At 44.3% G+C, this 27,327-nt stretch overlaps 1 protein-coding gene and 1 long non-coding RNA gene across 6 annotated transcripts in view; both read right to left on the bottom strand.

Moving 5' to 3' along the window:
- Positions 1-839: 839 nt before the first annotated feature.
- Positions 840-3,784, bottom strand: LOC121140300. Its single transcript, XR_005877069.1, has 3 exons — positions 3,645-3,784; positions 3,397-3,523; positions 840-1,155 (listed from the first exon to the last, which is right to left on the bottom strand). It is a non-coding gene; the product is annotated as an uncharacterized LOC121140300 (long non-coding RNA).
- A 9,256-nt stretch (positions 3,785-13,040) lies between these two features.
- Positions 13,041-27,327, bottom strand: part of Ide (insulin degrading enzyme) — an 89,470-nt gene continuing 75,183 nt past the window's right edge. For all 5 annotated transcript variants that reach the window (XM_021224833.2, XM_005063650.4, XM_040744995.1 and 2 more), the window contains 7 exons: positions 27,156-27,267; positions 23,927-24,094; positions 20,948-21,220; positions 19,546-19,607; positions 16,416-16,488; positions 15,898-15,965; positions 13,041-15,199 (listed from right to left, as the gene is read on the bottom strand). In XM_021224833.2, the coding sequence (XP_021080492.1) occupies positions 15,104-15,199; positions 15,898-15,965; positions 16,416-16,488; positions 19,546-19,607; positions 20,948-21,220; positions 23,927-24,094; positions 27,156-27,267 (852 nt within the window). In that variant the 3' untranslated portion in view covers positions 13,041-15,103. The remainder of the gene's footprint in view (positions 15,200-15,897; positions 15,966-16,415; positions 16,489-19,545; positions 19,608-20,947; positions 21,221-23,926; positions 24,095-27,155; positions 27,268-27,327) is intronic.

Genomic DNA, 27,327 nt, shown 5'->3' with positions numbered 1-27,327 from the left:
GAGGAACTTAAGCCGTATGTGGGGGTCTCCTCCTGTCTTCAAGGTTATGGACAGGACTTCTTAATGGGCTGGAAATTCAACAAGACAATGGCCTCCTATGTCTTCTCCTGTGCTCTTTTTAACTCTGAGCTGGACAGCTACCCTGGTACCTGAAGATGCGGCCCTCAGGTGATACCAACAACAGCATGCCTCCCCGAGCCAGCCACGCACAACTTCAGCTGTCTGCTAACCTCAAGGGATGTGGGTCCCAGCAGCCTGCCACCCACCTTTCATTATTCCTCTTATAAATAATCCTCAGGGGAGCAACACAGATCCCGAGGACAAGGAGATGGAAAGGAGGACAGCAGCATGACGTTGTGCCCACCAGCTCCAAGCCAGCCTGACAGAAATAAGACATCCCTCCCCTCCATCGTCTCCCGCCATGTCCCCTATGAACAGCAGCCTTCCCACCAACACATGTTACAACAGGAATCCCCTTCTTGTGGGACAGCCAGCCTTGATGAAACATTCATTCAGGCTAGCAGGGCCTGGGTGGCTGCATGGAGCATAGCTGTGAGGTCTCCCTGACCAGCACAGCTACAATCAGCCATCCCTGTGGCCTCTCCCTCCACCCACATGGTAGCACAAGTGTCAGAGCAACAGGCAAACTAGCTTCGAGATATGTCCAAAAGGAAATCCATCCCCATCGGGCAGCACACACCTGTGCTGGCTAGTGGTTCTGCCCAAGGACTTTGCTCCAGCCTCATCTCTAAGAACCGGCCAAGACCACCAGGGGCCCAATCTTAGCTTCTTTAGGCAGTTCAGGTTCAACTGCAAAGGAAGAAATCGCTGCATCAAGGTTTCCAAGAGAAATCTTAATGACTTTGAAGACCAACACGAAGTGAAGATTGGCACGCTTGGAGACGTCAGGTCCTCACTGAAGCTTGGGGTAGAGAGGACACAGAGCTCCAGGGTCCGGCTGGGTACTTTGTTGGCACCTGCATCTGGCTGGTGCTGAGAGCCCCTGCATTGCAAGCTCCAAGCATCCTAACCTATGGGTCTCTGGAATCTTTCCGTCTGAATCTCCGTGGCCTGGAGGATTGGCCATCTCCTGGTCATGCACCCTGTCATGCTGGATCATTCCCTCGCCTTCCGGGCTCAGGTTTCGATCTGTCTCTGTGGAAAAGAGAGGGGATGCTGTAAAATAAGACAACCAGCAGCAGACAGCAAGACAGGAGGCAAGCAGCAAGATGGGGGTTTGGGTCTTTTCAGGAGCTGCAGTACCACTTGCCTGGCAGGGACCGAGGAGGGCAAGGAGCAGGAAGGTCTGTCTGCTCGAGGCCCTTCTGGGTGCTCCGAGCAGCTCAAGGCCAATGCCACCTTTCTTCTCGTGTGCTCATTGGGGAGTGGAGACAGCACGTGTCACCTCTCTTGGACCAGGGTTGCTCAGCTTTCTGCATTCAAGGACAGCCAGCATTGGAAGCACTCACTATCGATTATTTTCTCATGCTGGTTAGCTTTAGCCAGGCACCACCAAGTCCATGGAATGTTTGTCCTCCCACCCCCAACTCTGTCATCTCTGCCTTCTCTTCCTGACACTGTCAAGCCCCTGGGACCTGGGGGACCATCCGGCAAAGCCATTGCCAAGTCTGCTAATCTCAAGACTGGTGGCGTGGGAGTTGGTCGACGTATTTCTTTGCTCTCATGGGAGCTGGTCAACGTATTTCTTTGCTCTGGCTTGAGGCCTTAGAGGTAGGCCAGGGGTTCCTCTAGTCACTGATCTTTCAGGAGGAGTCAGGGAGAAAAAGGCTGAGTTTCTGAAGCTGCTAAGGATGGTCCAGCATCCATGCTGCTTGCAGATTTTTTTTAGGGATCAAATGCATAATATTTGGGAGGCCAGCAAACACATAGATTTCCCCCTTTGAAACTGGGATCAGTGAATGACCTATGATTATAAAGTTATCAGATAGATAATTAACACTATCAGAGACACATTCCAAGAAAAAAAGAACTCCCTTCCTGAAAGAATTATCTTGAATAACATTCATTTGGAGTTTTGGTTAAATATTATTGTCAACTAATAATATTTGAAATAGGGTCTTGTTGTATGTAATATACCCTTGACTGTTCTGGAACTCACTGTGCAGATCAGGCTGGTTTCAAATCCATGGAAATCTACCTGCTTCTGCCTCTGAGTACTGGGATTAACTGGTGTGACCCAGCCAAATAATTTATTTTTTGAGTCAGGGTCTTGTGTAACCCAGTCTCGGCCAAAGCTCATTATGTAGCTGAAACTAGTTTTGAACTCCTGACCCTCCTCCCTTTACTTCTCACGTGCTGGAATTATAGGTGTGTGCCTGGCTATAATTTTTATGAGTCAGTGTTTGTGACAGAGAGATGTGAGTAGGTAGGTATGGGAGGGTGTGAAGAGGAGCATTCAGATCATAAGAGCACACTCAGATAACCTTCTTGCTCTAGCTGTAACTGGGACTTCACAGCCAGGGCTACACAGAGAAACCCTGCCTTGGAAAACAAAACAAAAAATTAAATTAAAAAATTTTAATTAAAAAAGGAAGAATAAAGCTGGCACTTATAGAGGTAAGAGACATGACATTAAGGGCTGTCTTTACCGCTATGTACTAAGGAATCACAGGCCAGCCTGGGCTACATAGCAAGACCTTGTCTCAGAAACAACCAAAATTCAAGGCTGGGCATGAGGAGAGCTGGAGATGGTTCACTCAGTAAAACGCTTGTTTCAGTAGCATGAGGGTCTGCGTATGGATCCCTGACACCCATGGAGAAAGCCAGGTGTGTCTGTGATTCTGGTACACATGTGCCACACAGACACACAGACACAGACACAGACACACACACACACATACTCACTCATACACACTCTCACATTTATACACTCACTCATACACATACACTCACACACATATTCACACACCCATTCACTCACACATACTCATACACACATACACACTCACTCATCCATACACATCTACACGTATACTTACTCATACAATTATTTATGAACTTGAAAGACACTTGCTGAGTTCTTAAAAGCTCTGACCAGCAGGATGGAGACAGTTCAGTCGGCAAATTGAGGACTTGAGTTTGACTCCCAGAATGCACATAAAAAGTCAGGCCTGGTAACACACAGGCTTGTAAGCCCAGTGCTTAAGAGGCAGAGACAGAACAACCCCCAAGGCTTGGTGGCCTGTCTGCCTATCCTTATTGGTGACTTCCAGGCCCTTGTGGGAGACTGCCTCAACAAGATGGATAGCTCCCAAGAAACAGCACTCAAGCATGACCTCTGGCATACACACACATGTGACAAGCACACGGGTGGACACACGTGCAGGCATGCACAAGTCCCGGAGTGAACAGTTCAGGGGAAGAACACCGACTTACTGCAAGTGTGATTCACACTGCTGCTGGCCGAACCATTGCCAGGTTTACTCTCCGGAGTGGCAACTCCGCAAAGCTCTGGACTTAGGATCTCAGTCACCCCTGCAGGCAGTGAAGCTGTCCTGATGTCCTGAAAATAAAGGAATCAGTGAGTGTCTAGGTGGGAGGAGCCAGGTCCCCCTGACCGCTGTCGACTTGGCATCCTGGACGGCAAGCGGGTAATTTGGGTGTGGCTTTTAGGCTACCTTTACCTTCTTCTGATTTCTGGTAGAAGTTCAAATTGCAGTTCTTGTCTGGGTGGCGGTTTGGTAACGGATCAGAATCCTTAACGGTAGCGGTTGGGGCGCGAGGATCCCGGCTTCGTAGCTGCCCCGGGACTTCTCTGATCTCGGCTCCAGTTCCAGGGGTACTCTGGGTTGACCCACAGTTTGCCCGAGATGCTAGATCAGAGGACATGCTTGTGCAAAGACAAAGTCTATTGAAAATAGAAAAAACGATATTAGACGCTATAGCCAAGGTGCAAGCTCTGTTGCCGAGTGTGAAGACTTCCGCGGAACAGCAAAAGACAGTTTTGTGAGGTTCATGACTAAACTGTGTGATGGAGGGCTTCGTTTCGGACTGGATACGTGACCCTTCGTTGCCAGTTCCTGACTGCTGTTCTGTGGATCCAGCACCTCGTGTACGGCATCCTCAGAGGCTGAAGATGTCCCTCGGCCGCCCAGGATGGGAGACTTGAGGGCAAGATCCCAGCTTCTAGTTGCAGAGCCCACTGGGTGCAAAGGAAACAATCAGGGGCAAAGGGGAGCAAAACAATCGTAGTCTATTCTCCAAAAAGACCTCACAGTCATTAACAGGATCAAGCTGATCAGCAGGGAGGCAAAATACCCGAGAGAACAGAAATCCACTTAATGAAAACACAAAAAGGGTGGGTCTGTTAGAGCTGCATACTCTAGCGCCGCTTAACAGTGATTGATCCATCAAACAGAAAATGCACACGGCCAAGGACAACCCAGTCAGTGTCATTAGTCACTCCAAACTGTTGACATTGCAGAGCACCCATCTGACAAGCCCGAGGAAACACTATTCCCAAACTCAGGGAAAAACCTTCACTGAAGTCACATTCTAGATAGAAAAACACCCTTAACAAGCTTAAAAAGAAAAGTCCTACAAAATAGCCCTCAGGATCTGGCATGGTGGCACACGCCTCCCATCCCAGCACTGAAGAAGCAGAAACACCAGGATTGTGAGCTGGAGGCCAGCTTGGGCTATTAGCAAGACCCTATCTGAAAGCAGACATATGCTCTTAGACTACAGTGAAATCAAACCAGGAATAACATAACTCTAAACTGGGAATCCTCTAAATAGTTGACAGTCCCACACTATATTTCTAAGCCTCTAGACCCAGCTACTTGCAAGCAGAGGCAGGGGGATGCTTTTTTGGGTTCATTCTACTCTAGGCTCACCATCTCAAAAAAACACCAAAAAAAAAAAAAAAGCCCAGTATATTACTAAATAGCACATGGGTCAAAGAAGTCTCAAAAAAAAACCCTTAATATTTTAAACTGGATGAAAATATGGTTTATTGAGAAAAAAACAGGTGGGGGGATGGATCTGCAACACTGAACAGCCCATGTAAGAAAACAGGCCTGGTCAGTACCGTGGCCTGCAGTCCTACCATGTGCTTGGGAAGGAGGAGGGCAGGTGGGAGAGTATGGAGGGGGACAGGGGACGGGAGAGTACTGATGATGTAATCCTTGCTTAGTACGCACAGAGCCACCAGGAGTTTGATCCCCACTATGACACAAACTGGACATGGTGGCACAGTTTATCTCAGCATTCAGGGGATAAAATTTATTTGAGAGCAGCCCAGGCTACATAAATCCTGTCTACAAAGAAACAAAAACAACAAAACCAACCAACCAGAATTTAATCCCAAAGCAAGCAAAAGACAAAAACAAAAACAATAGAGCAAAAAGCAGTGACACTGAAAACAGGAAAGTGATGGAGAAATTTGGATGCTCTAAAAAGATAAAGCCACCCTCTCTACTGGTTAACCAAGAAAAAAAGAAAAGATGCAAGCAAGCTTCTATTATTGAAAACGGAAGAGAGTCCATCAGTCCTAACCACAGGATGTTTTCCTTAGCATGGTGGGGTGTGTGTGTGTGTGTGTGTGTGTGTGTGTGTGTGTGTCTTTCTGTCTGTGTCACTACTAACATACAGACCACCATAGACTGTTCTCTGTCTGCTCTCTGTGCATTTGGTCACAGAAATGGTCTGTGAGACTTGATCTGGTTCCTACCCTGAAGAAGTCACAGGGTCTGATAGGCAGAATAAGGGAATAGCCAAGGGTTTTTATTTTATTTATTTTGAATAGTTCTGCTTAAAAAGAAATTCACTCTGTAATCAATGGGATACATCAAACTATGCTTCTGTCCTTGGGATCCACACAGTGGAAAGAGAACCTGCTGCTGGAGTTTCTGTCCCACCAGGCCCCACCGCCCTCAGCCCCAAATAAACACACAGACGCTATATTATTAAACTGTTTACCAATGGCTAGGGCTTCTTATTGACTAGCCCTTTCTTAATTATTAACCAATTTCTATTAATCTAAGTATTTCCACGTGGTCTTATCTTACCAGAGAAAGGTCTGAACCTGTTACTCTTTCCCTGGCTACACGGCATCTCTCTCTGCCTCTCTCCCCAGAATTAGTATCGTCTCCTAGCCCGGCCTATCTTCCTGCCTCCATTGGCCAGTGTTTCATTCATCAACCAATAAGAGAAACACATATACAGAGGGACATCCCCCATCATCTTTTTTCTGTCTAAATAAAAAGGGTCTTAACTTTAACATAGTAAAATATATATAACAAATCAGCTATCAAGTAAGAACTAGTTAACAATATTTAGTCCATTAACATTTGGCAAAATTTATCAAAAATATCCTATGTCTTTGTGAGTCTACAGTTTTACGTGTAACTTATCTGTTATCGTAACTGAGGAAAACCGTAACCATAACTGTCTTCATTACAGTTCCTCTGTAATGTTGGGGCATCCATCTTCAGCCTACAGGCCTAGGATGTCTGGCAGACTTCTCAGTGAAACAGGAAATTTTAAACTGTCTACCTCCATTGGCAGTTTGTCAATCATTTTTTCTCTGTGTCCTGCACAGTGTCTGGCATACTCTTCCATGAAGCAGGAACCCTGAAGGACTGTCTCATCTTACTTTAGCAAATTTAGCAGTCACTTTCCTGTGGGTCCTGTATGTCCAGTTTGGACAGCATACAGTCAAATAGTCCAGGCAAGAGCAGTTTCTTGTCCAAATGACTAGTTTAGTCATATTGAAAGCAACTCCATATCGAGATTCTTCGATGCCCATCCTCCTTTCTGACATAATTGATGTTGCCAGGAGCAAATGTGTCTCACTGTCATGGAAAACCCTAAACCACTTTAAATGTCATATTCTGATGGTCTTTGAAAGTTTGATGACTAACATCTCATATATATCTCTGTATATCTAGAAAACCTAACTAATATATATAAGTTTTTACTATTATAGATGACAATATATAATCTGTATTTAATTACACATCACATTTTTAAATGACCTTTACAAACAGAATACCTAAACAAGAGGAAAAATATACCTGTAACAAAGTGGACCTTAAATTTGTATCAATAAATCAAAATCCATACCAATGCAAAGTGTTCACTTCTATATCAAATTCCCTTTTTTACCTTTAGAAAGAGATTGGTTGTGATCATTAACCATTTATAACCAACCCCACTTAAATGGAAAAAATATAAACAAGCTGGGCATTGGTGGCGCACACCTTTAATCCCAGCACTTGGGAGGCAGAGGGAGGTGGATCTCTGTGAGTTTGAGACCAGCCTGGTCTACAAGAGCTAGTTCCAGGACAGCCTCCAAAGCCACAAGAAACCCTGTCTTTGAAAAACCAAAAAAAAAAATTATAAACAATATTTGGGAATTTGGGCATCATTCTCTCCAAACTTCTTCTTGCTGTTTGGGGATGCTGTCAATACCATGGGGATCCTTAGAAAACCCAGAACACTGGCCAAATCCTGGCTCTAATAGTCTTCAAGGCTGCCTTGTCCCAGCTGTTTTGGATGTTGGATCACCTGGGCCACTGCTTCAGGGCTTTTTCTTTTTTTAATCAAACCATATTATTCTGGAAGGAATCCACAGCTTTTTACCTTCTGTGGAAAAACAGAAATTCTTTTCCAAAGTAACTTGTCCTTAGACTCCAATTTTGAAGTCAAAACATTTTCAAAATATATAAATTGGGTTATTAATTCAGCAGCACTGATAATCAAATGTCTTTTAGCAGTTGTTGCTCCTCCCTCAGCAATTAAACAATTAAAAGACAACACAGTAACATACAGTATCCAGACTCTCTGTGTACTTTCCATCTTTACATAACTTTTTTTATTACTCTATTTCTTTTACTTTTTGTTTTGTTTTTTGTATAACTTTGGCCTCCCATTAACTCTCTCTGTACACTAGACTGGCTTGAAATCAGAGATCTGCTTGCCTCTGCCTTTCTAATGCAGTGTTGGCATGTGCCACAACACCCAGCTACTCTCATTAGTTTTTAACCACTTTATCCTTTTTCTTTTCTCTCCCAAGCCTATATATTTTTAAACACATTGTAAATCCTCTGGAGGTTTTTCTTCATATGAATCTGTCTTCACTGTAGTCTCTATTTTTTTCTGGCCACAAGTCTTTTATCTGCTAAACAGCATGGCTAAAATTAAAGTGGATGTTTTAACTGCTGGCTTTCCAATATGGTGGGGTATGCTTACCGCAAGCACTGCGATCTGTGCTCACCACCTTGAGTCTTAAACCTTTTTTGTCTGCATGAGTAAAAGCTAAATCTGCCATGCATCATTCTGTGCGGCTTGGAGATATGGTCACTGTTGCTTCCAGCTGCTCGTACACACCATTTAATTATTTGGTAGCAGGGCCTCTTAAAAGAGCTCAGCAGTTTTTGCTGCTTACTGTGAGCCAGGAAGACTCTCTTAAAGGAGTTGCGAGCCTCTGCTTGTCTCTAACAGAGCCCACCAGAGAAAATGCTGCTACCAAGAAGCTGTGCTTGCCTCTGTTCTTTTGTTTAGAATTCCTTTTAAAACTTTTGTCAGGTTTTACGTGGAAAATCTTGCTTCGAGTGTGGGCACCATTTTGTTGCTAGAGTTTTTCTTTCCAGTGTGGTCCCGTATGTCCACTTTATCCCCAAATAAAAACACAGAGACTTACATTAATTATAAAACTGTTGACCAAAAGCTAGGGCTTCTTAATGGTTAGTTCTGTCTTAATTATTAACTCATTTTTATAAATCTATGTATTTCCACGTGGTCTTGGCTTACTGGAGAATGCCCGGACCTGTTACTACTTTGGTGGCTATGGCATCTCTTTGAAGTCTCTCCCTGCCTACCTTTCCCCGAATTTTCCTCATCTCTTATTCCCATCTATCTTCCTGTGATATATTGGCCAAACAGTTGTTTTATTCATCAACCAATAAGAGAAACATTTATACTGAAGGACTTCCCCATCAAGAAACAAATAAGTAGACTTCTGATCTCTACTCACAAATTTCCCTCCCCAACATGAAAAAATAAAATTTAAAAAGCAAATGAATAGCCAGATATGGTGGTGCATGCCTTTAATCCCAGCATATGTGAGGCAAAGGCAGGCATATTGCTGTGTGTTCAAGGCCAGTCTGGTCTATATACAGAGTTCCAGGTCAGCTAGGACTACACAGTGAGCCCCTATCTCAAAATAAATAGATATTCTTGCACTCACCCAACATGAATTTCTATCCTAAAGCTAACCCACTGGTTGTGGCATTAATATTTGACAATATACTTAATTGGAAATCAAGGTCCAAAGGTCAGAAACTCAATTCCCCCCCCAAAAAAAACAGAATAAAAGAAGGCACTCCACAACACACTCCCCACTCTGCATGCATGCCCTACAAGGAAACCCAACCCAACATGCTAACATCATGATGGATCAAGTAGTAATAATTTTATCCTCAAACGGAAGCCTGTCTAACAGTGACTCTCATATTTCAAAACCAAGTTCATACCTTCATCATCCCCACAGACATAGTCACTGCTCAGAGTGGTCACCAAGAAGGGACCCCTGAGCCTCTCTATCATCATTACTGACGGTCTTTGTCCTCACACCTGTCATCTCAGGGACAGTGATGGCTGCTGCACCTCGGGAGGATGGGGTAAATAGAGGACAAAAGGTCTCGAGGCTTTGGAGTGACTTCACCTACATTTCTTTGGCCATCTCCACTTATCTAACAAGGGGACAAAAGGACAGGAAGGAATGGATACCTTAATAAGTCATGTAGGTAAAATGGGAGCATGTGCTTAGCCTACAACATGAGCAAGACCCTGGGTTCAGGAGGGGGGAGAGGGGAGGAGAGAGAAGGGAAGGGGAGGGGACACATAGGATCCCAATTTAAAAAAATTACATATACAGTGTTTTACAAGAAGTGGACACTAGATCTCATTATAGATGGTTGTGAGCCACCATATGGTTGCTGGGAATTGAACTCAGGACCTCTGGAAGAGCAGCCAGTGTTCTTAACCACTGAGCCATTTCTCCAGAATTTTTAAGTGAGTTTTTCTGGGCAGGTTTTTGTCAACTGAACAAGAAAAATGGTATCTGTAGATACAATTTCATGTGATTAGAAAAATTAAGATTCATTTGTAGCAAAGAGTTACTTTTAAGCCAGCTTCTTTTTCTTCAAAGATGACAAGAATTTCTATGGAGGGCCAGGAATAATTTCACCTACCTTTTGTTTTTTCTGTACCAGGTTTTACTATGTAGTTCCAGCTAGACTAAAACTTGCTATCCTCCTGCCCCAACCTCCTAAATTCTGGGATTACGGGTGTGCATGCCCAGTTCTTGTTACATTTTTGACCTGGTTGGTAGATTACATAAATTGGAGTTGGCATTGAAAAGTGGTTTGTCTCCACCTGGTGGACTGTGTTGGTTTTGCAGTGTCAACCCTGTTCTTCTCCAGACTAGTTCAATCAGAAAGACTATATAACAGGATACAAGCTCAACGTCTAAAAAAAAAAAATAACAAAAAAAAAGGGAGGCACAGTGGCACAAACCTTAAATCACAGCACTTGGGAGGCAGAGACAGGCAAATCTCTGTGAGTTCGGTGAGTTCGAGGCCACTTAGGATACACAATGAGACCTCAAAAAAAAAAAAAAAAGTGGCCGGTAGGATGACTTGCGGGGAAGCCCAAGGACTTGTGGTCATTCCCTGGGACTCACACAGGGGAAAGAGGACCACTCTTGGGTTATGTCTGACCTCCTCCACATTGATGTTGTAACCCCTCATGCACACAATTGAAAAAAAAAAGGTTTTTTTGTTGTTTTCTTTTAAAGATTTATTTATTACATATGCACCAGATTGAATTGTAGATGGTTGTCAGCCAATATGTGGTTGCTGGGAATTGAACTCAGGACCTCTGGAAGAGCCGTCAGTGCTCTTAACCTCTGAGCCACCTCTCCAGCCCTTTTTTGTTTTTTTAAAGCTAGATATGATGGGGCTTACTGGCCAGACAGCATGACGTAACCTGGGAGTTCCGGGACAATAAATATGTTTTTAAAAACAAGGTGGAAATGACACCAGACCTCTGAGAGACACACGTACACTCACACCATTACGTTAAAATACTAAAGTAAAAAGGTAAAAATAATTAACATTTCCTAATTGATCGCAGAGTCCCAAGAGAGGAACAAGAACTGGAGTGGGATGAACCCACTGTTGGTGAAGACACGGAGTCTCTCCAGGCTCCGTGAAGCGCTGTGGAACACATCCACGTGCACTGACTCGTGCCACAACACTTCAGAGTAGACTCCTTGTGTTTTTGGTTGCTTTTTTTTTTTTAAGTTTAATTTGTTTTATGTCCACTGGTGTTTTACCTGCATGAGTATCTGTGTGAGGATGTTGGGTTCCCTAGAAGGGGAATATCAGACAGCTGTGAGCCACCATGTGGGTGCTGGGAATTGAACCCAGGTCCTTTGGGAGAGCAGTCAGAGCCCTCAACTGCTGAGCCATCCCTCCAGCCCCTTGCTTGCTTTCTTAGGTTCTTCCTACATAGTCATGCCTCCCGTTTCCCAGTTGCTGGGATTACAGGCATGCGCAGCCACACCCGGCTGGGGACAAACTCCAGGATTTGTGTTTCTCACCTCTGAGGTGTCCAGCATCACATCCACGGGAGCTTCAGACAAACTGGCCCTGCTCAAATTGTGCATGCCAACCATTGAGGACCCTACACAAAGGAACCCTCACCTCCTCTCTGAGAACACACTTGTTAGCCACACGGTAGCCCAGGCCTGCAATCTGAACACTAGGAGGTGGAGGTAGGAATGTCAAAGGATTGAGGCCATTCTGAATTCCACGTCAGGCCTCTTGGAAAGGTATCTCATTTTGTCCCCACCTCCTCCTCTTTGAAACAGGATCTCAGCGTAGTCCTGCCTAGTTTGGATTCACTATGCAGACCAGGCTGGCCTCAAACTCAAGAGACCTGCCTGCCCCTAACTCTTTTGGGCATAAGCCACCACACCAACTCCATTTGCATTTTTTTTTGAGACAGGGTCTAAGAATAAAATCTCCACACTCCCCTTCTTTGAAAACTTCCTGTAACCTCCATTCTCTGTCTGCCTCTACACTCATAACCTGGTTGAGCATCCACTGCAGCTGGTTAGCTTTAGTATGTAAGTTTCCATGTTCTGGTAACTTCACCCTTAAATTCTTCATACTTTGAGCTACTGAAAGATTAAATTCCATTGCTGGTATGTACGCACAGCTGGTTGGTTTGTCGACCTGTCTTTGCCATCTTTTCTTATCATACCCTGTCAACAGCAGCTCTGAAGGCTCCTTATGATTTTGCACTTGTGACCATGTTGCCCAGTTTTACACTTTCCAGTGCTGATGTCTGAGGTAAGTCTGACTAGAAGTGTTCTCATGAGGGCCTCATGAGAAGTGTCTGCACGCCTTCACTAAATGCCAGCTGTATCTATTTCATAAAGTTCCCCAGTGGGGTGAAGGCGGGCTCTTCGTATGCTGACACTTTCATCATTAGCTTCCTAAATTACTCTTATTAATCTACGAAAATGATCACACTGTTTTTCTCTCTTTGTTACTATGATAAATAATACCAATTGAGTAGAGAATTCCCTTCTGTATCTCCTAGAATATTAATGTAAAATGGTATAATTTCCTGCTTTAATTGAGTGTGTGCCCTGGGGAGAAGGGCTTGAACTATGTATATACTCACTCTTTGATAATGGATAATGAAACCTTCAATTCCTTTTCATCTGTCTGCGTGACTTGCTTTTGCATCAGTGACATGGCTGAACAAGAGTTTGGTATCTCACACCAAGACTCCTATTTTAAAAAGTTATCTATTTATAAGAGTATGAAACTGAGCTATCTTAGTAAACAAGATACCAACATAAGCACATATGTACGTACAGAAATATACACTAATCCACTGCTTTCTGCAACAGAAAAACAGAAGCAAGAAATCCTGTCGAATCATGATGCTGAGGGTGGGCACTATTTCACACAAACTATAAAATAATCCAACACAGAGAGTTTTGATTCAGGAGATTTATTGTAAACAGGACAACCCTAGGACCCCACCACACTGGCAGTGTCACATGCTCTTACACATCAACTGATTAAAAAGACTTTTGTTAGTCTCTGGTAACTCATGACTTTTTCACAAATGTCACTTGCTAAGCTTGAGTACATGGCAGTCTCTGGGTAGTTTGTTCTTGTTCATGGACCACAACCTGGACCCGCTGAGATGAACCCGTCAGGATGCCAAGTGACACACAGGAGCTCTGGAGCACACTCAACACCAGGCAGGTTCATAGAAGCAAATTGGGATTGTTTCCAATCTCTTCAAGTACCTCTTCCCATATAAAAGACATGCTTTTAATTGTACCCATCCTTTAAAAAAGAGCTAAGTTACTCAACGGCATGTACTCATTTACAGAAAAGGTAGCAGACTGTTATTTGCTTTTACAGTGATGGATTCAAATACTCAGGACTAATTTTAGATTTGTCTTGTATATATTTTGCAGTTTGATCAAAAGCTGCATAGTCACGTTGGGCGGGGTGGCACACGCCTAATCCTGGCACTTGAGAAGTGGAGGCAGGAGGATCAGGAGGTCAAAGTCAGCTTTGGCTGCTTGGCCAATTGTTTAGACGAGAAGGAAATGATGACTCACACCTTCTGATGGGACGGACAAGGACAGGTTTCTCACCGGGAGACTCTAAAACACATGGAGAGAAGACATTGCAGCACCACGGGGAGAGCGGCCTCCACAGCCGCCCAAGTTCACGTTTGGAAAATGGCAAATATGAAAACTTAAGCTGTGAAAAGCCAAGACTCTATAGCAGAAAATCCTGGCAAATCAAGTCATACGGGGCAGTCAAATGTCACTTGGAAATGCCATTCTGCACTTTGCCTGAGTTGGTGGACAAACAGAAGCACTTTCTATTACTATTGCCTGAGTGTGGAAACATAGCCACACTTGTTCTTGAAGTTTTAATAATAGCAAATATTTTAAAACAGCTGTTAAATCTACAGTAACATTTTCACCTAAAATAGTATTCTTGTGAAAAAAATATTCTTTAGAAGTCCACCCCAGTCATCATCTGTATGTTTATATTCATATATTCAAAAATAACACTTAAGGCAAGATGGGACTGGAAGCAGCAAGGGAATTTAGAGTCTTTTGGAGACCAGCCACGTAAGAAATGCAACCGTTCATATCTCCAAAGAGGTGCTTTTGTATTGGCTGCCTTTTAAGTCCCTTAAAGGGGCAAATGATTTAGTTCACACACTGATCGAAATGTCACTCTAGGAGTTATGGGGGTCACAACAGCTGATGTTAGCACAGCATGTCTCACACGCTACACAGCAGCACACATCTGCTGATGGAACACCACAAACCAACTACGAAAAACAGAAACGTCAACAGAATTCAATGAGAGAGAACCCACAGGAGTCCTGAGAAATCTGAGCTTGATGGAAGGCTGACCTGTGTTTCTAGCACTGTAGATCAGGTGCTCTAGGGCTTTCCAGCATTTGACTAAGAAGATTAAAAAACATACCCAAATTTTATAAAAACATTAAAACCATGCCTTAGGTAATCAGCAATTTCACTAACAAAAGAAAATGGCACTGCTTTGTGCATTATCTGCCAAATGTAATGTTCTCTGTCGATTTACAGGAAACTATCAAATAGAAAGCAGATTTGAGGACCGGTTCTTAAAAAGGGAATCCTTTCTAAATGTTTTGAAGCCTTTTAGAAAAAAGCTTATTTTCTTCGGACAAGTGACTATTTTACAGAATAAGGAAGAAAGATTCTATTAGGATATCCTTCCTCAGATTAAACAGTTAATATTAAGGGAATTTCTCTTAGGACTAAAAAGGAAAAAATTAGGATATTTAAGAGGCATGTATTTTAAAAATATTCTACATCTATAAGATTTTATAATTTTATTACTTTGGGTTTTTAACATTTCTACATAATAACGTCTGATAACTCTTTTCTGTCTGTCTCTCTAATAGCAAGCCAGAAACTACTCAAGTGGTTAAGATTGCTCCCCCGGCCCTGGAAGACACAGGAACATATCCACTCTCTTCAGAGCTTTGCAGCCATGAAGTTAATATGTGGCTTCACAAGGGGAAACAGTGGCAGGCCACGCTTGAACTCTGTCATGTTATGAACCACTTCAGGCTGAAAAGGAAAAAAAGTTTTCTTTAGTGTTTCACTCAGAAATTATACTGAACAGCATATCAACGTTTGGTGGGAGGCTGCAGTGTCGGGAAGGTGGTGGTGTTTACAATAATGATAGACTCATACAGCAGCCACGCCAGAGGATCAGGGGTGAGTCTGCAGACTCATAGTACTTGGGACTCTCTTGGCTTTCACCTGGGCACACACAGGCTGACTCGACCACCCAGCAGTCTGATGACTTTGCCCATTTTCTCACCCTTCAAGAAAATGCTAGTCTTTCAAGATTATCCAATACAGAGGCAGTATAGGAGGGCCACACACTCTCACTCCAGCAATCAAATCTGGGAAAGCTATGGCTGGAGATGGCTTCGTTTAAAGTGACACAGTCCAGACCAGAGGCAGAGACACAAGTAAAGGAGCACACCTGCATTTCTAGTACTTGTGAGGTCGAGGCAGGGGGTTAGGAATTCAAACTAGCTTCAGCTACACATGAGCTTCGGGTCAGCCTGTGCTACATGACCCCCAAACAAAAGAAAACAGAGGCAAAGGCAGACAAGGACAGAGGCTGAGTGATGGGACATTCGAGAAGACCTGAAGTAGCTTCAACACTAGTGACCTGCACCTCTAGGTTTTCATGTGTTCCGGTGAATGAGCTCTTTTAAGTAGGAAGAGCTCAGACAATGCCTAATGATTCTTACCTGTGGCAAGGCTGGCGCCTCTGACAAGTTTATATCATTCTGAGAGGGGAACTCTCCAACAACAGGACCTGTAAGGAAACCAAAGCATACTATTTACTCCATACTTGCAACAAGATCAATTTTCAAAAAAATCTAAGACAGACTAGGTCATTTAAAAATAAACCATTCCAGGCCTTTAACACACTTTTCAGATCCTTCCAAGCACCCACTCCATGTTGATGCCTCTGAGGTCATATAGCCTTGGTTGTGGCATGTCTAGAACTCAGGTCTGACTTGATTAGACTCTGAGGTACTGACCTTCTGGAAAAGCAAGAGAGGAGGACTGGGCAGGTCCTTCCCCACAGCCATTCCATTCCCCCTCCCCCTGAACTTCTGCCTCAATAGAACAGATCTTGTTTTGCTTATGTCTTCACTTTCTGGTGCTTTGTAGGCGAGTTACTATGGAAAGGGACAGCTATCACATGGCTCAGTATCAGATTAACAATGGAATTTTTAAAATGTCAGTAATCGATACTTACAAGAATCCATTTCCCTGGCAAGAACATGGACAGATACTTTATGTCTCCTTGGTGCGTCCACGGCCAGCATTTCCTAAGCACAAAGAAATCCAAGGTCACCTTCTTATGCTGCTAAGAAACTTAGAACAAAGTTCTCTTTGAGGCTCTCTTCCTTTCCTCTCACTATAAAAAGTTCAAGGAGGCAGGCAAGACTTAATTTTCTTTTTTTGAGGTGGCTGAAAATTGAACCCAGAACCCCACACCAGGCAGATGTTCTACCACTGGGCTATACCACCCCCAGCACTGCCAAGAGTTACTTCCATTTTATCGATGAGGAAACCAAGCCCAAAGGAATTAAGTGATTTACTCAACTCATAGTTAATATATGCCTGGGCTTACACACAGGATTTACTAGTGTCTTTTTTTCAGACAGGGTCTCACCACATAGTCCTGACTGGCCTAGAACTAGATATGTAGATCAGCCTCCCGAATACTGAAATTAAAGGCATGTGCCACCATGCCTGGCTGATCTTTTTCTTACACTGATTATTTGTGGGGTATGGGCACAATGTAGAAGTAAGAGGAAAATTGTAGGAAGTCACCTTCTCCATCTACCTTTTGGAGTCAGGCTTTATGGTGGGTGCCTTTATCTGCTGAGCCACCTTATGTCTTGGCTACCTAGTGATCGTAAACAATTCTTTTTCTCTACTTTTTCTTTCTTTTTTAAATTTTTTTTTCGAGACAGGGTTTCTCTGTATTGTTTTGGAGGCTGTCCTGGAACTCACTCTATAAGCCAGGCTGGCCTCGAACTCACAGAGATCCGCCTGCCTTTGCCTCTCAAGTGCTGGGATTAAAGGCATGCACCACCAACGCCTGGCTCTTTCTTTTTTAAAAGACAGAGTATTTCAATGCAGCCCAGATAGGCCTTAAACTTGCAATCCTCCTGCCTCAACCTACCCAGTCCTAAGATCACAGGCCTGTGTTACTATGCTGGTTCCTCTAGTGATCTTCACTCAGATTACTATCCTTGTTTCTCTAAGAACTTTCAAATTCTAAACCAGGGGTCTGCTGGTAAGTGTGGCTTCTCATCTATCACAGGGTGAGTCCTGCATTATTCTCAGAAAGCTGTCACAATGCTGCTCATGCTAATGACTGGAGTCAATGACAACTGCAGTGTTTGAATCCCTCACTCATGAACAAATACTCCCTCAACATAATAAAAAGAAATCTTCTATGTTTTGAGACATAAGTCTCCTTTTGTGTGTGGGATTCAGGCACACACTGTCACAGCCAGCATACTACATGGGTGCTGGGGCCTGAACTCAGGTCCTCTTGCTTGTACAGTAGTCTCTTCACTACTAAGTTCCCTTTCCAGCTCCCTATTGCCATTCTGTATTGTCAGGTGATGTGACCTCACTAATACCTTCTTGCACACACAGAAAACAGCAGCTTTGTGGTTTTTACACATGAGGGGGAAGAGGCATTAGTGACTGTGGACTATATAAACTAATCAGTTTCCTCTATGAAACTTCCAAGTCATGGCTGTTTTCTTTTCTTTCTTTTTTTTCCCGAGACAGGGTTTCTCTGTGCAGCTTTGGAGGCTGTCCTAGAACTTGCTCTGTAGACCAGGCTGGTCTCAATCACAGAGATCCGCCTGCCTCTGCCTCCCGAGTGCTGGGATTAAAGGTGTGTGTCAACAACGCATGACTTTCCTCCTCCCACAACAGCTCCATTGGTGCTGGGCTGAAGGGGCGTCGAAAGCCCCAGTGCAGTAGGAATGTAATTAGATAGTCCTCACTCTCCACACACCTATCCGTAAGAGAGCCGCAAGAGCCTCCCCAACAGAGCACCGAAAGTAGCACTACAGATGTCTCTCCTCATCATCTCATAATCACACACATGATTCAGGGTAAGTGGCTATAACACCGGCAGCAGTTCCAGTGCTAAGGTAATCCCAGACTACAATTTTTCCTTTATCCTGAATCAAGCATAAAAGTACTTTATGCAAATTAGAGGTTGCAACAAATTACAAAGAATAAGCAATACTTCAAGTAAGTGCAACTCTACTGTGGCATACATTTTGAAATTCTTCATTTGACATGTTGTACTGCCTAGTTTTATGTCAACTTGATACAAGCTGTAGTTATCTTGGGAGGAGGAAACTCGACTGAGAAAATGCCTCAGTAAGATTCAACTGTACACAAGCCTATAGAGCATTTTCTCAATTAGTGATTCATCAGTGAAGGCTGAGCCCAGGGTGGTGCCATCCCTGGGCTGCTGGTCCTGGGTTCTGTAAGAAAGCAGGCTGAGAAAACCATGGGGAACAAACCAGCAAGTAGCACCACCCACCTGGTCTCTGCATCAGCTCCTGGTTCCTGCCCTGTTTGAGTTCCTGTCCTGACTTCTCTCAGTGATGAACAGTGATGTGGAAACACTAATAAACCCTTTCCTCTTCAGGTTGCTTTGGCCATGGTGTCTCATCCCAGCCACTGCTAACTCTAATGAGTACTAATTTTATGCACTACGCTTATGTCATTAGGGAGGGAGAGACTCAGATGGAGCAACGATTCTCTTAAAGCTGTGCTGGAACCCTACCCTCTTCTCTGTAGCCTTTGCAGGAAGCACAGGCAACTGGAAACTCTGCAGCACTGGTCACTGTCGGTCTGGAAAACAAGCTGACCAGTGTGTTGTTTCCTTTGCTCTCCCTGCCCATGGAAAAGCTCCGCAATGTTATTTATTTAAACGGCACGGCAGAAGACAGGAAAAGAGCCTGGAACTGGGTGCTTGGAAACCAGAAGAGCTAGCCATTGCGGCCTCCGAAGTGCACAGGGGACTGTATCTAACAGTAATAGGTCAAAGTGTCAAATCCTGAATTCTACAGAACGCCTTCATAAATGCAGTCTGAATGAGTTCAAAGGCACAGTGCCGCAAGTAGTTCATTATCAACCAAAACTTGGGAGCCAATGAGATGGCTCACGTGGAAAAAGGTGCTTGCTTCCAAGCCTGACAACGTGGGACCCAGGGCAGGAGAGAGCCTACTTCTGCAAGCTGTCTTCACCTTGACATGCATGCATCTGCACACACATACACATTAAACACGTAAGTACTAATTAGAAGATAAAATAAAAATCTAGATAACAAAACCACCAACCTTGTAGAATTTGATGATATCATCCTTGGTAAGTGTCTTTAAATACGCAACTTCTATGTTATCTGAAAAGGTAATAACCAAGCAGTAATTTATTAATATTTTACATTAAACAGTCTAAAACACTGCACTGAAAGACAATACATTTCACTCCAAGCCTGTTGAGAACCCACGATTTTAAAGACTTACTTTCATTTGTGTGCCTGTGTGAAGGTCACAGCACAGCTTTTGGCTGGGTCTCTCCTTCCACCTATGGGTTCCAGGGATCAAGCTCAGGCTAAGACACCTGTCACTCTTCTCTCCAGCCCAGCCCAGGCATCCACACTTTTTTTTTCAAGATAGGGTTTCTCTGTGTAGCTTTGGATGTCCTGGCATTCACTATGAAGACCAGGTTGGTCTCAAACTCACATAGATCCACCTACCCTGCCTCCCAAGTGCTGGAATTAAAGGCGTGCACCACCCCTGCCCAGCCAGGTATCCATATTTTAAAGCCACCATCTGCTATCTAACTAGGCAGGGGATAGATTCCAAGAAAAGCAATTGTGCTATAGTAGCTAAGACTTGGCTTGGGAACCGGGTTTACCTCCAGTGAGATGCTAGATCTGGAACCCGTCACTTTGAGTTTTCTAAATCTCAGCTGCCTTATCTGGAGACTGAAGGTAACAACCACTTAGTAAGGTTATAATGACAACCATGAAGGCGACGTGACAAGTGATGCCAGGCACAAGGTAAATGTTCAAACATGGTAGCCATCAGCAGCAGCAGATCCAACTGCTAGAAAACCACAGGTAAAGGTCAGGTATGGTACTGTGTGCCTTTAATCCCAACACTTGAAATGCCAAGGCAGGCAGAGTTCAGATCTCTATGAGTTTGACGGTAGCCCAGTCTACATAGCAAACTCCAGAGCAGCGGAATCTGTGCAGTGAGACCTTGTCTCGGTTAAACAAACAACACCACAGGCGAGGGAAGTGAGGCAACACGAGCAACTGCTCACGGCTGCCAGCTTTTGGTGCCCGGAACGACCTGTCTCCTGACGCCGTGTGCTGTGGCTCCATTGCTAAACCTCTTCATGGAATGGGAACCGGACACACAGGACCTGCACCACACAGCTCTTTTACATCTGAGAATGGACATCTCTGGAGACTCCTGAACTGAACTGTGCATTTCCCCCCAGTCACATATGGAAACAGACACTCATGTATCAGTGTTCAGAGTCAGAAGAAACAGTGAAATTAGTGTGAAACATAGTAAATAATAATTTTTAAAAAACACATTTTTTAAAGTGCAGCCCTACCCTGCTGCTAAATCAATACTGAAGCACCCACAAAACAAGTGTTGTATAGAATGGCTTTGATGCTCTCAAATTTTATCCCCACATGCCATAATGGAGTTCTTTTTATGTTACCTCTGTCATAATTGTACTGCTGCGAGATGATTTCTCCCCAGTATTTAGCACACTCTGCAGAGAGTTTCTTTGGTTTGTCAAGTCGACGAATGGCTAGTGCTTGAATGTGTTTCTGGAAGGCCTCCTCTGTCATGTCCTCTATGGCCTTCTCCATGGTGAGCAAGAAGGCTTCCACTCTGCTTTCCAGGTAATGAGGTGGTTTTTCTGACTGGATGATGAATCTCAAGCCCTGGATGCCATTGGCTCGGCGAGGTCCACTGAAGACAATATAGCCTGAAGTACACACACACACAGCCAGTCAGGATCTTGGCTTTAGACTCAGACCACTTTAGTCTTTCAGAGAAAAGAGAATCTAGCTCATTCACACCTGAAGAAATACAGCCATTTAAGACATGGTCTTCCTCAGGACAGGGCTGAGGGGCTCAGCTGAGGCTTGAGGCTGACCCTGTCCATCCTTCAAATTCATATTCTGTGACTTTCTTAGTCGACTGTCTAAACTCGTTATTCCCATTTCCACAAACTGCTGGGCTCACGTCATGCCCCAGCCTAGTCCTAACTCCTGAGTTCCACACATGACTCTGGCTCTACAATGCATTTACTTGATAATCTGTCTCTGGAACAGCTCTGGGCCACCCGACTCTCTAGGCCAGGGCAGACGAAGGTCACAGATCTATCAACGTCTTGTGTGCTTGCGTGCACCCCTTCACCAACTTGTTTTTTGACCTCTCACCTCCCATCTTTTGAAGACTGACATTGTTTTATTTTGTTCTTTCTAGTCCAAAGCCATTCTTGCTACATCTTCCTGCTCAAATTCAGTAGTGAAGCCTATAGTATAAAATCTCCATGGGCAAGTTCTAGATGTAGATAAGGCTTTGGTAGCCAGAAGAAGAAAAGTCCAAGTGGATTTTTTTCTCTGAAACTATCACAGGTGGGTGATACCTTCCGGGGAACCACATTGGGGTACTGAACACCTGTATATGATAGGGTCTAGAGGAGCTGCCCATATGAAGCAAACAGTGCTAGCACTTACTCTCAGAGCAAGGCAGGGTTCACAATTTGGGCACAGGCCGTGAGTTACGGTGGTTGGTGTCCAAGGTACCTGTGACTGTGTGGCAACCAATAACACCATACTTTGTATGGAATGGGGGACTACTGACCATGTTTGTGGGTAAGAGGTCTGCATCTCTAAGTGGGACAGTCAACTGCTCGTTCTTGGCAGTCACAGTCTTCCCACTGGATGGCTGCAATGCGAGTCATCATCACGAGATGTCAAAGTAGCATCAGGCCTCCTTGGTGCACAGTAAATTGCACACCTCTGGTGGCTTTTAGCATCCAACACTTGCCACTGTGCGTCAGTCTCTCCATTGTGAGTAGTCAACAGTTCCGTGTTCTGGCGCATGGACAAGCTCCTCTAGTTGGTTCCTGAGGCAAACCTGGGTACGGCAGTTTCAGGACAAAGACCTTGTCCTTGCCCACCTTGGTGGTCTTTCCTGTCTCATGTGTATCACTGAGCCTAGATGATGCCAGGTAGTACCCTTTGCAGTCATAGACAGCCACCTTGTCAGAATGGAATTCCAGTGCATAACCGGTGGCAGGCTCAGCATGTGCCACTAGGCACCCTTTGTGGCCCAGGAGCAACAATCACAGTCTGTGGCTGTGACGCCAGACCTGGAGAGCGTGCTAAGTGCTTCAGATCATGAACAGGTCTGGGTCATTCTTATCTGTCGACCATTCAGGCACAGTACTCAGGTAGTCAGGCTGTAGATACTGGCCTGAGAGAGCTTGGAGATGTGGAGGCTCCACTCCTTAGCTACCAACAGTGCATAAGGCACACCAGGCAGCCACAGATAGTGAACAGCTCCTGTGCACACCAGACTGCAGTCAACACTGGGTGTCATGTCATTATGTCCCACTGTGAGGAAGTAGCAGTCCTCAGAGGGCGCCAGTCACCTTGCCCCCACAGTCAACACCCTCAACCCTTTTCTCCATTTAGCTCTTGGCTTTTTCTTTCAGCAGTTCTGCACAGCTCTCCCAGGAACACTGACTGCACTGAAACATAATCACACCTCTCTAGATCGGCCATTTTGAGCTCCTTAAAGGCGGGACCATCCATAATGTGTCCATTTGCCATGCTCAGCACCTAGCATGGAGTTACTCTACAAGATAGGGTATGTGGAGAGAGACAGCCAAACCCTTTCAAAATGTTTCTTCCAAGCTGTTATGGAGGTTTCTTTGAACTTCTCTTTGTTCTAGCTGTTTGGTTTTTTTGATTGGGTCTCATGGTTCCTTTCAGAATGGCCTAGAACTGTCTAGGTAGCGCAGGATGATGCCTCACCTTCCTTCACCTTCCAAGTGTGAACGCTTTCCTCATTAATCAAACCTGTCAGGATCGCCAAGACTTTTAACCGTCTCTAAAACTGCAAGCACTTAGTTCCTCCTGTGCCTGGGGTACAGGATGAGGAAGAGATAGTACCTGTCCTCAGAAACTCAAAGTGTGGCTAAGCTAAATTCCCCTGTAGGACTGGCTTCCTGCCTCCCTACCTATAAGCCTACTCTTAGTACTCTTTCTTCCCTCCCTATAACGTAAGATGTCCTCTTTATGGCAGTCAATGGAAAGCCAGCATCACCTCATTTATAAGAATCGCTTTAACACTAGGGCTAAGGACATGCCTAGCACCTAAAGAGGAAACTGCATTCAATCTCCTCACCATGACAAGAAGAAAGGAAGAGGAGGAGAAGAACTAAAGGAGGAAGAAGAGGAGGATAAAAAAGAAAAAGAGTAACAGTTCCTGTATCTGCAAGATATCAACGGCTCATCTTTTAGAAGCAGTTCCCTATAAACAAGGTTTTCACAAGTATCTCTAGATATAGCAGGCTTGATACACAACCCCATGAGATTCTCCAGTGGGAAATGTCTGCTGAGAATAAAAGCTGTTCATTGCAGTCTCCAGTATCCTGTGATCCCCATTGCCTTCTCACCCAACTGCTCCTTGGTGCGCAGGGTGTTGAAGCAAGGCTCAGAGATAATCTGACAGAAAAGCTCCAGGAACATGTTCTCTGAGGTGCTCTGCATGTCTGTCTGGTAGTAGATCTCGATGCCACAGTTATTGTGAACTTCATTCCTCTGCTGATAAACAAACCATCCTCCTAAGAAGTGTCAAAAAGAAAAGAATTTTATCTGTGATTTAATAAAGCTAATGGTATATTTACTTACTTAGTATTTTTTTTAATCTTAGTATCTTTGAGACAAAGTCTCACCAGGTGGCTGAGGCTGGCCTTGAACTTGCTATAATATAACCCATTGTGCTGGTTAGTTTTCATCGATTGGATATAAATCTAGACATACTTGGGAGGAGGGAATATCACACAGGAACGGCCTCCATCAGACTGATCTGTGGACATGTCTGTGGAGCATTTTCTTGATGGGTTATTTTTAGGGTAGAGTAGAGCCCATCCTGGCCATACCCCACAGTGGAGCATTTTCTTGATGGGTAATTTTTAGGGTAGAGTACAGCTCATCCTGGCCGTAGCCCACAGTGGGTGGTGCCACCTTTCCCTCTTCTTCACAGGCATCTCAAAGGAGCTCCCTCTTCACAGTGCAGAAGACGCTCTTTCCAGCTAGGACGCCTCCCAGGCGCATCAGGTGAGGGTTACTTAAACATTCACATCTGCAGTCAGCTAAATCAGAGGGATTTTCTGACACTTTCATTTTCAGAATGAGATGTAAACTGTGCTATTTCTGAGCTTAAGGGAATTTGATGGAGCAACCAGGAGGCAAAAGACAGGGTCCTAAGAGAGGAAAGGAAGGAAGGGGCATGAAAAACTCCACTTTGAAATTCTGTTCGAGACTGGATCACTCTGAGTGGAGGTAAGTGCTGCAGTTTCTTTTCCTTTCGGTTTGAGGCTTGAACCCAGGGCCAACCCCACCAGCCATTAAGTATGTGCTCAACCTCAGAGCTCTGTGCTCAGCCCAATGGGATGGCTCTTACTCAGCAGCTCTAATTCTTCCTCTCTGCTGTGCGGCCCTGACCGAGGAACACTCTAGAAGCAGCACCTGATAACCATCAACTGCTTTGTGATGACTGGCCAGGCACGACAGCAGAACTAGCTGTGCTCAACAGAGGTGGCGTGAAGTAATAACATATTTGAGTTGTTCAGTAGCTACTCAACGCAGAACCCTGGCTTTAAAGGAATGTATAATCTCATAAAATGGTGTTGCCCTTTAATTCACATGAAAGAGCTAAAGTGCTGAGAGCTTCAAAGTGTTCTGAAAAACTCACAGGTAGTTATCCCAGCTGAGGACATCAGAGAAAGTTTAGTGGCTGTTATAGTTTGCCCCAAGTTGCCTTGCACATGCTGGATGGATGCCCTACCACTGCACTCCAGCGTGATACCTAGCCTTAGATGCTCCTGGGAGGTGGTAAATGCTTTTTTATTTGGTGGGACCTAGTGGAAAGAAGTTAAATCTTTGGAAATTGTGCTTGAAAGGGACATAGGAACCCTGGCCTCCCCTTTCCCGGCTGCCATGAGGTGAGGAACTCCTTCACCATGTCATCCTACCATGATATTCTGCTTTGTTAAAGGTACAAAAGCAAATGGCCAACTCCCCAGGATGCCAAACTTCCAAAACTGTGATTCAAAACAAACTTCTCCTTACTGTAGATTGGGTATTTTGTCATAGTTATGCAAAACCAACTAAAATAGAGGAGTATGACAGGCCAGGGAAGAGGACCAGAATCTAGACACGGGCCCCTAGAAGCGGGGAAAAGGAACACCATTTCAGGAGGTAAAGAGCTGTGAGCAGGGGACACAGACAGTGCACGCACAGGAACACCAACAGTGGAGTGTGGCCAAAGAGTGGCCACGCCCTCACTCCTGGTCTAGTATGCTCCCCATTAGAGTTTCCACATTGAAACAATGCTCATTGTCTTTTACATCAAAAGAAGCCACTGCTAATGTGACTATAAATAAAAGTGACATAAAAATAAAAGTACTTTCTAATGTTATCCCCTTTGAAAAATATACACATAAGGAATATGTTGTTATCTGTACTTGTGACCATCATAAAACTACTCCTGCCAACGATTCCAACGGTCTTCCAATGGGTGCCATGATTTCAGCTGCTTCTTAGTTTTCCTCAGTTTTTATTTTTGACACATAGTCATTTACCCCAGGCTGGTTTCTAACTTACTGTCTTGATTTTTTACTCTCCTGCTTCTACTTCCCAAGTGCTGAGATTACAAATGCACCACCACGCTCACTTTTATCATATGCCAGGATCAAATCAAAGGCTTTCTGTGTGCTGGGCAAGCACTCTACCAGCTAAACCACATCCAGCCAGCTTTCTTTTTGTTAATTTTAGACAAGATTCTCACTAGGTAGTCCTGACTAGCCTGAAAGTCCTGTTTCCCAAGTCACCACCAAACTCAGCAAGATCTATCTACCTATCTACCTATCTACCTATCTACCTATCTACCTACCTACCTACCTACCTACCTACCTACCTACCTACCTATCTACCTATCTATCTATCTATCTATCTATCTATCTATCTATCTATCTATCTATCTATCTAGTGTGTGTACATGTGCGTGAGTGTGTATCTGTGATCATAAGTGCAGGTACCTGTGGAGGTCAGAGGGCATTAAATTCCCTGGAACTAGTGTTACAGGAAATTTTAAGCCCGCCAACATGGGTGTTGGGAACTCAAGTCAGGTTCTTTCCAGGAACAGCACATGACCCTACCTGATGAGCCATCTCTCTAGCCCTCACAGTTCATATCTTATTAGCTGTTTCCTTGTGTATCTGTCCTAGATGTCCTGGAACTCTCTTTGTAGCACATGCTGACTTCAAACTCACAGAGATCCGCCTGCTTCTGCCTCCTGAGTGCTGGGATTAAAGGTGTATACCACACCATGTGGCACACAGTTTTATTCTCTAACTCCTCTATATTCAAGTACTAGTGAGTTCCAATATCAGTCTCCTCAAAATCACTGCCTGCCTTCAATTTCATGTACATGGCTCACCAATTAAGAGAATTCTCTGGCAAAACTACCAACTTGTAATCCTATTTCTATATATTACAGAGGCTTACCGTAGATCTCTGACATGAAAGCATATATAATTTTCCAAGTGTATTCAACTCATTGTAACAAGCACATTACTACGCAAGAGCAGTCCATTTTCAAAGTTTTAACATCTCACTTACTGTCAGGGAGCTGAACTTCTCTGTAGCGAACTAGCTGACTGGGAAGGAGAGGCTTGGTGTGAGCATGCTCAATAAGGGTGTCCTCTACCATCTGCATAATTCCCAACGCAGCCTGAAGAAGAAATATCATAGCATATTATAAAAATATATGAGTATAACCTGCTGTGAAAAT

Source organism: Mesocricetus auratus, unplaced genomic scaffold (assembly GCF_017639785.1).
Source record: "Mesocricetus auratus isolate SY011 unplaced genomic scaffold, BCM_Maur_2.0 Super-Scaffold_4256, whole genome shotgun sequence".
In the NCBI taxonomy this organism is placed as follows: domain Eukaryota; kingdom Metazoa; phylum Chordata; class Mammalia; order Rodentia; family Cricetidae; genus Mesocricetus; species Mesocricetus auratus.
This window is presented reverse-complemented; position numbering and strand designations above follow the sequence as displayed.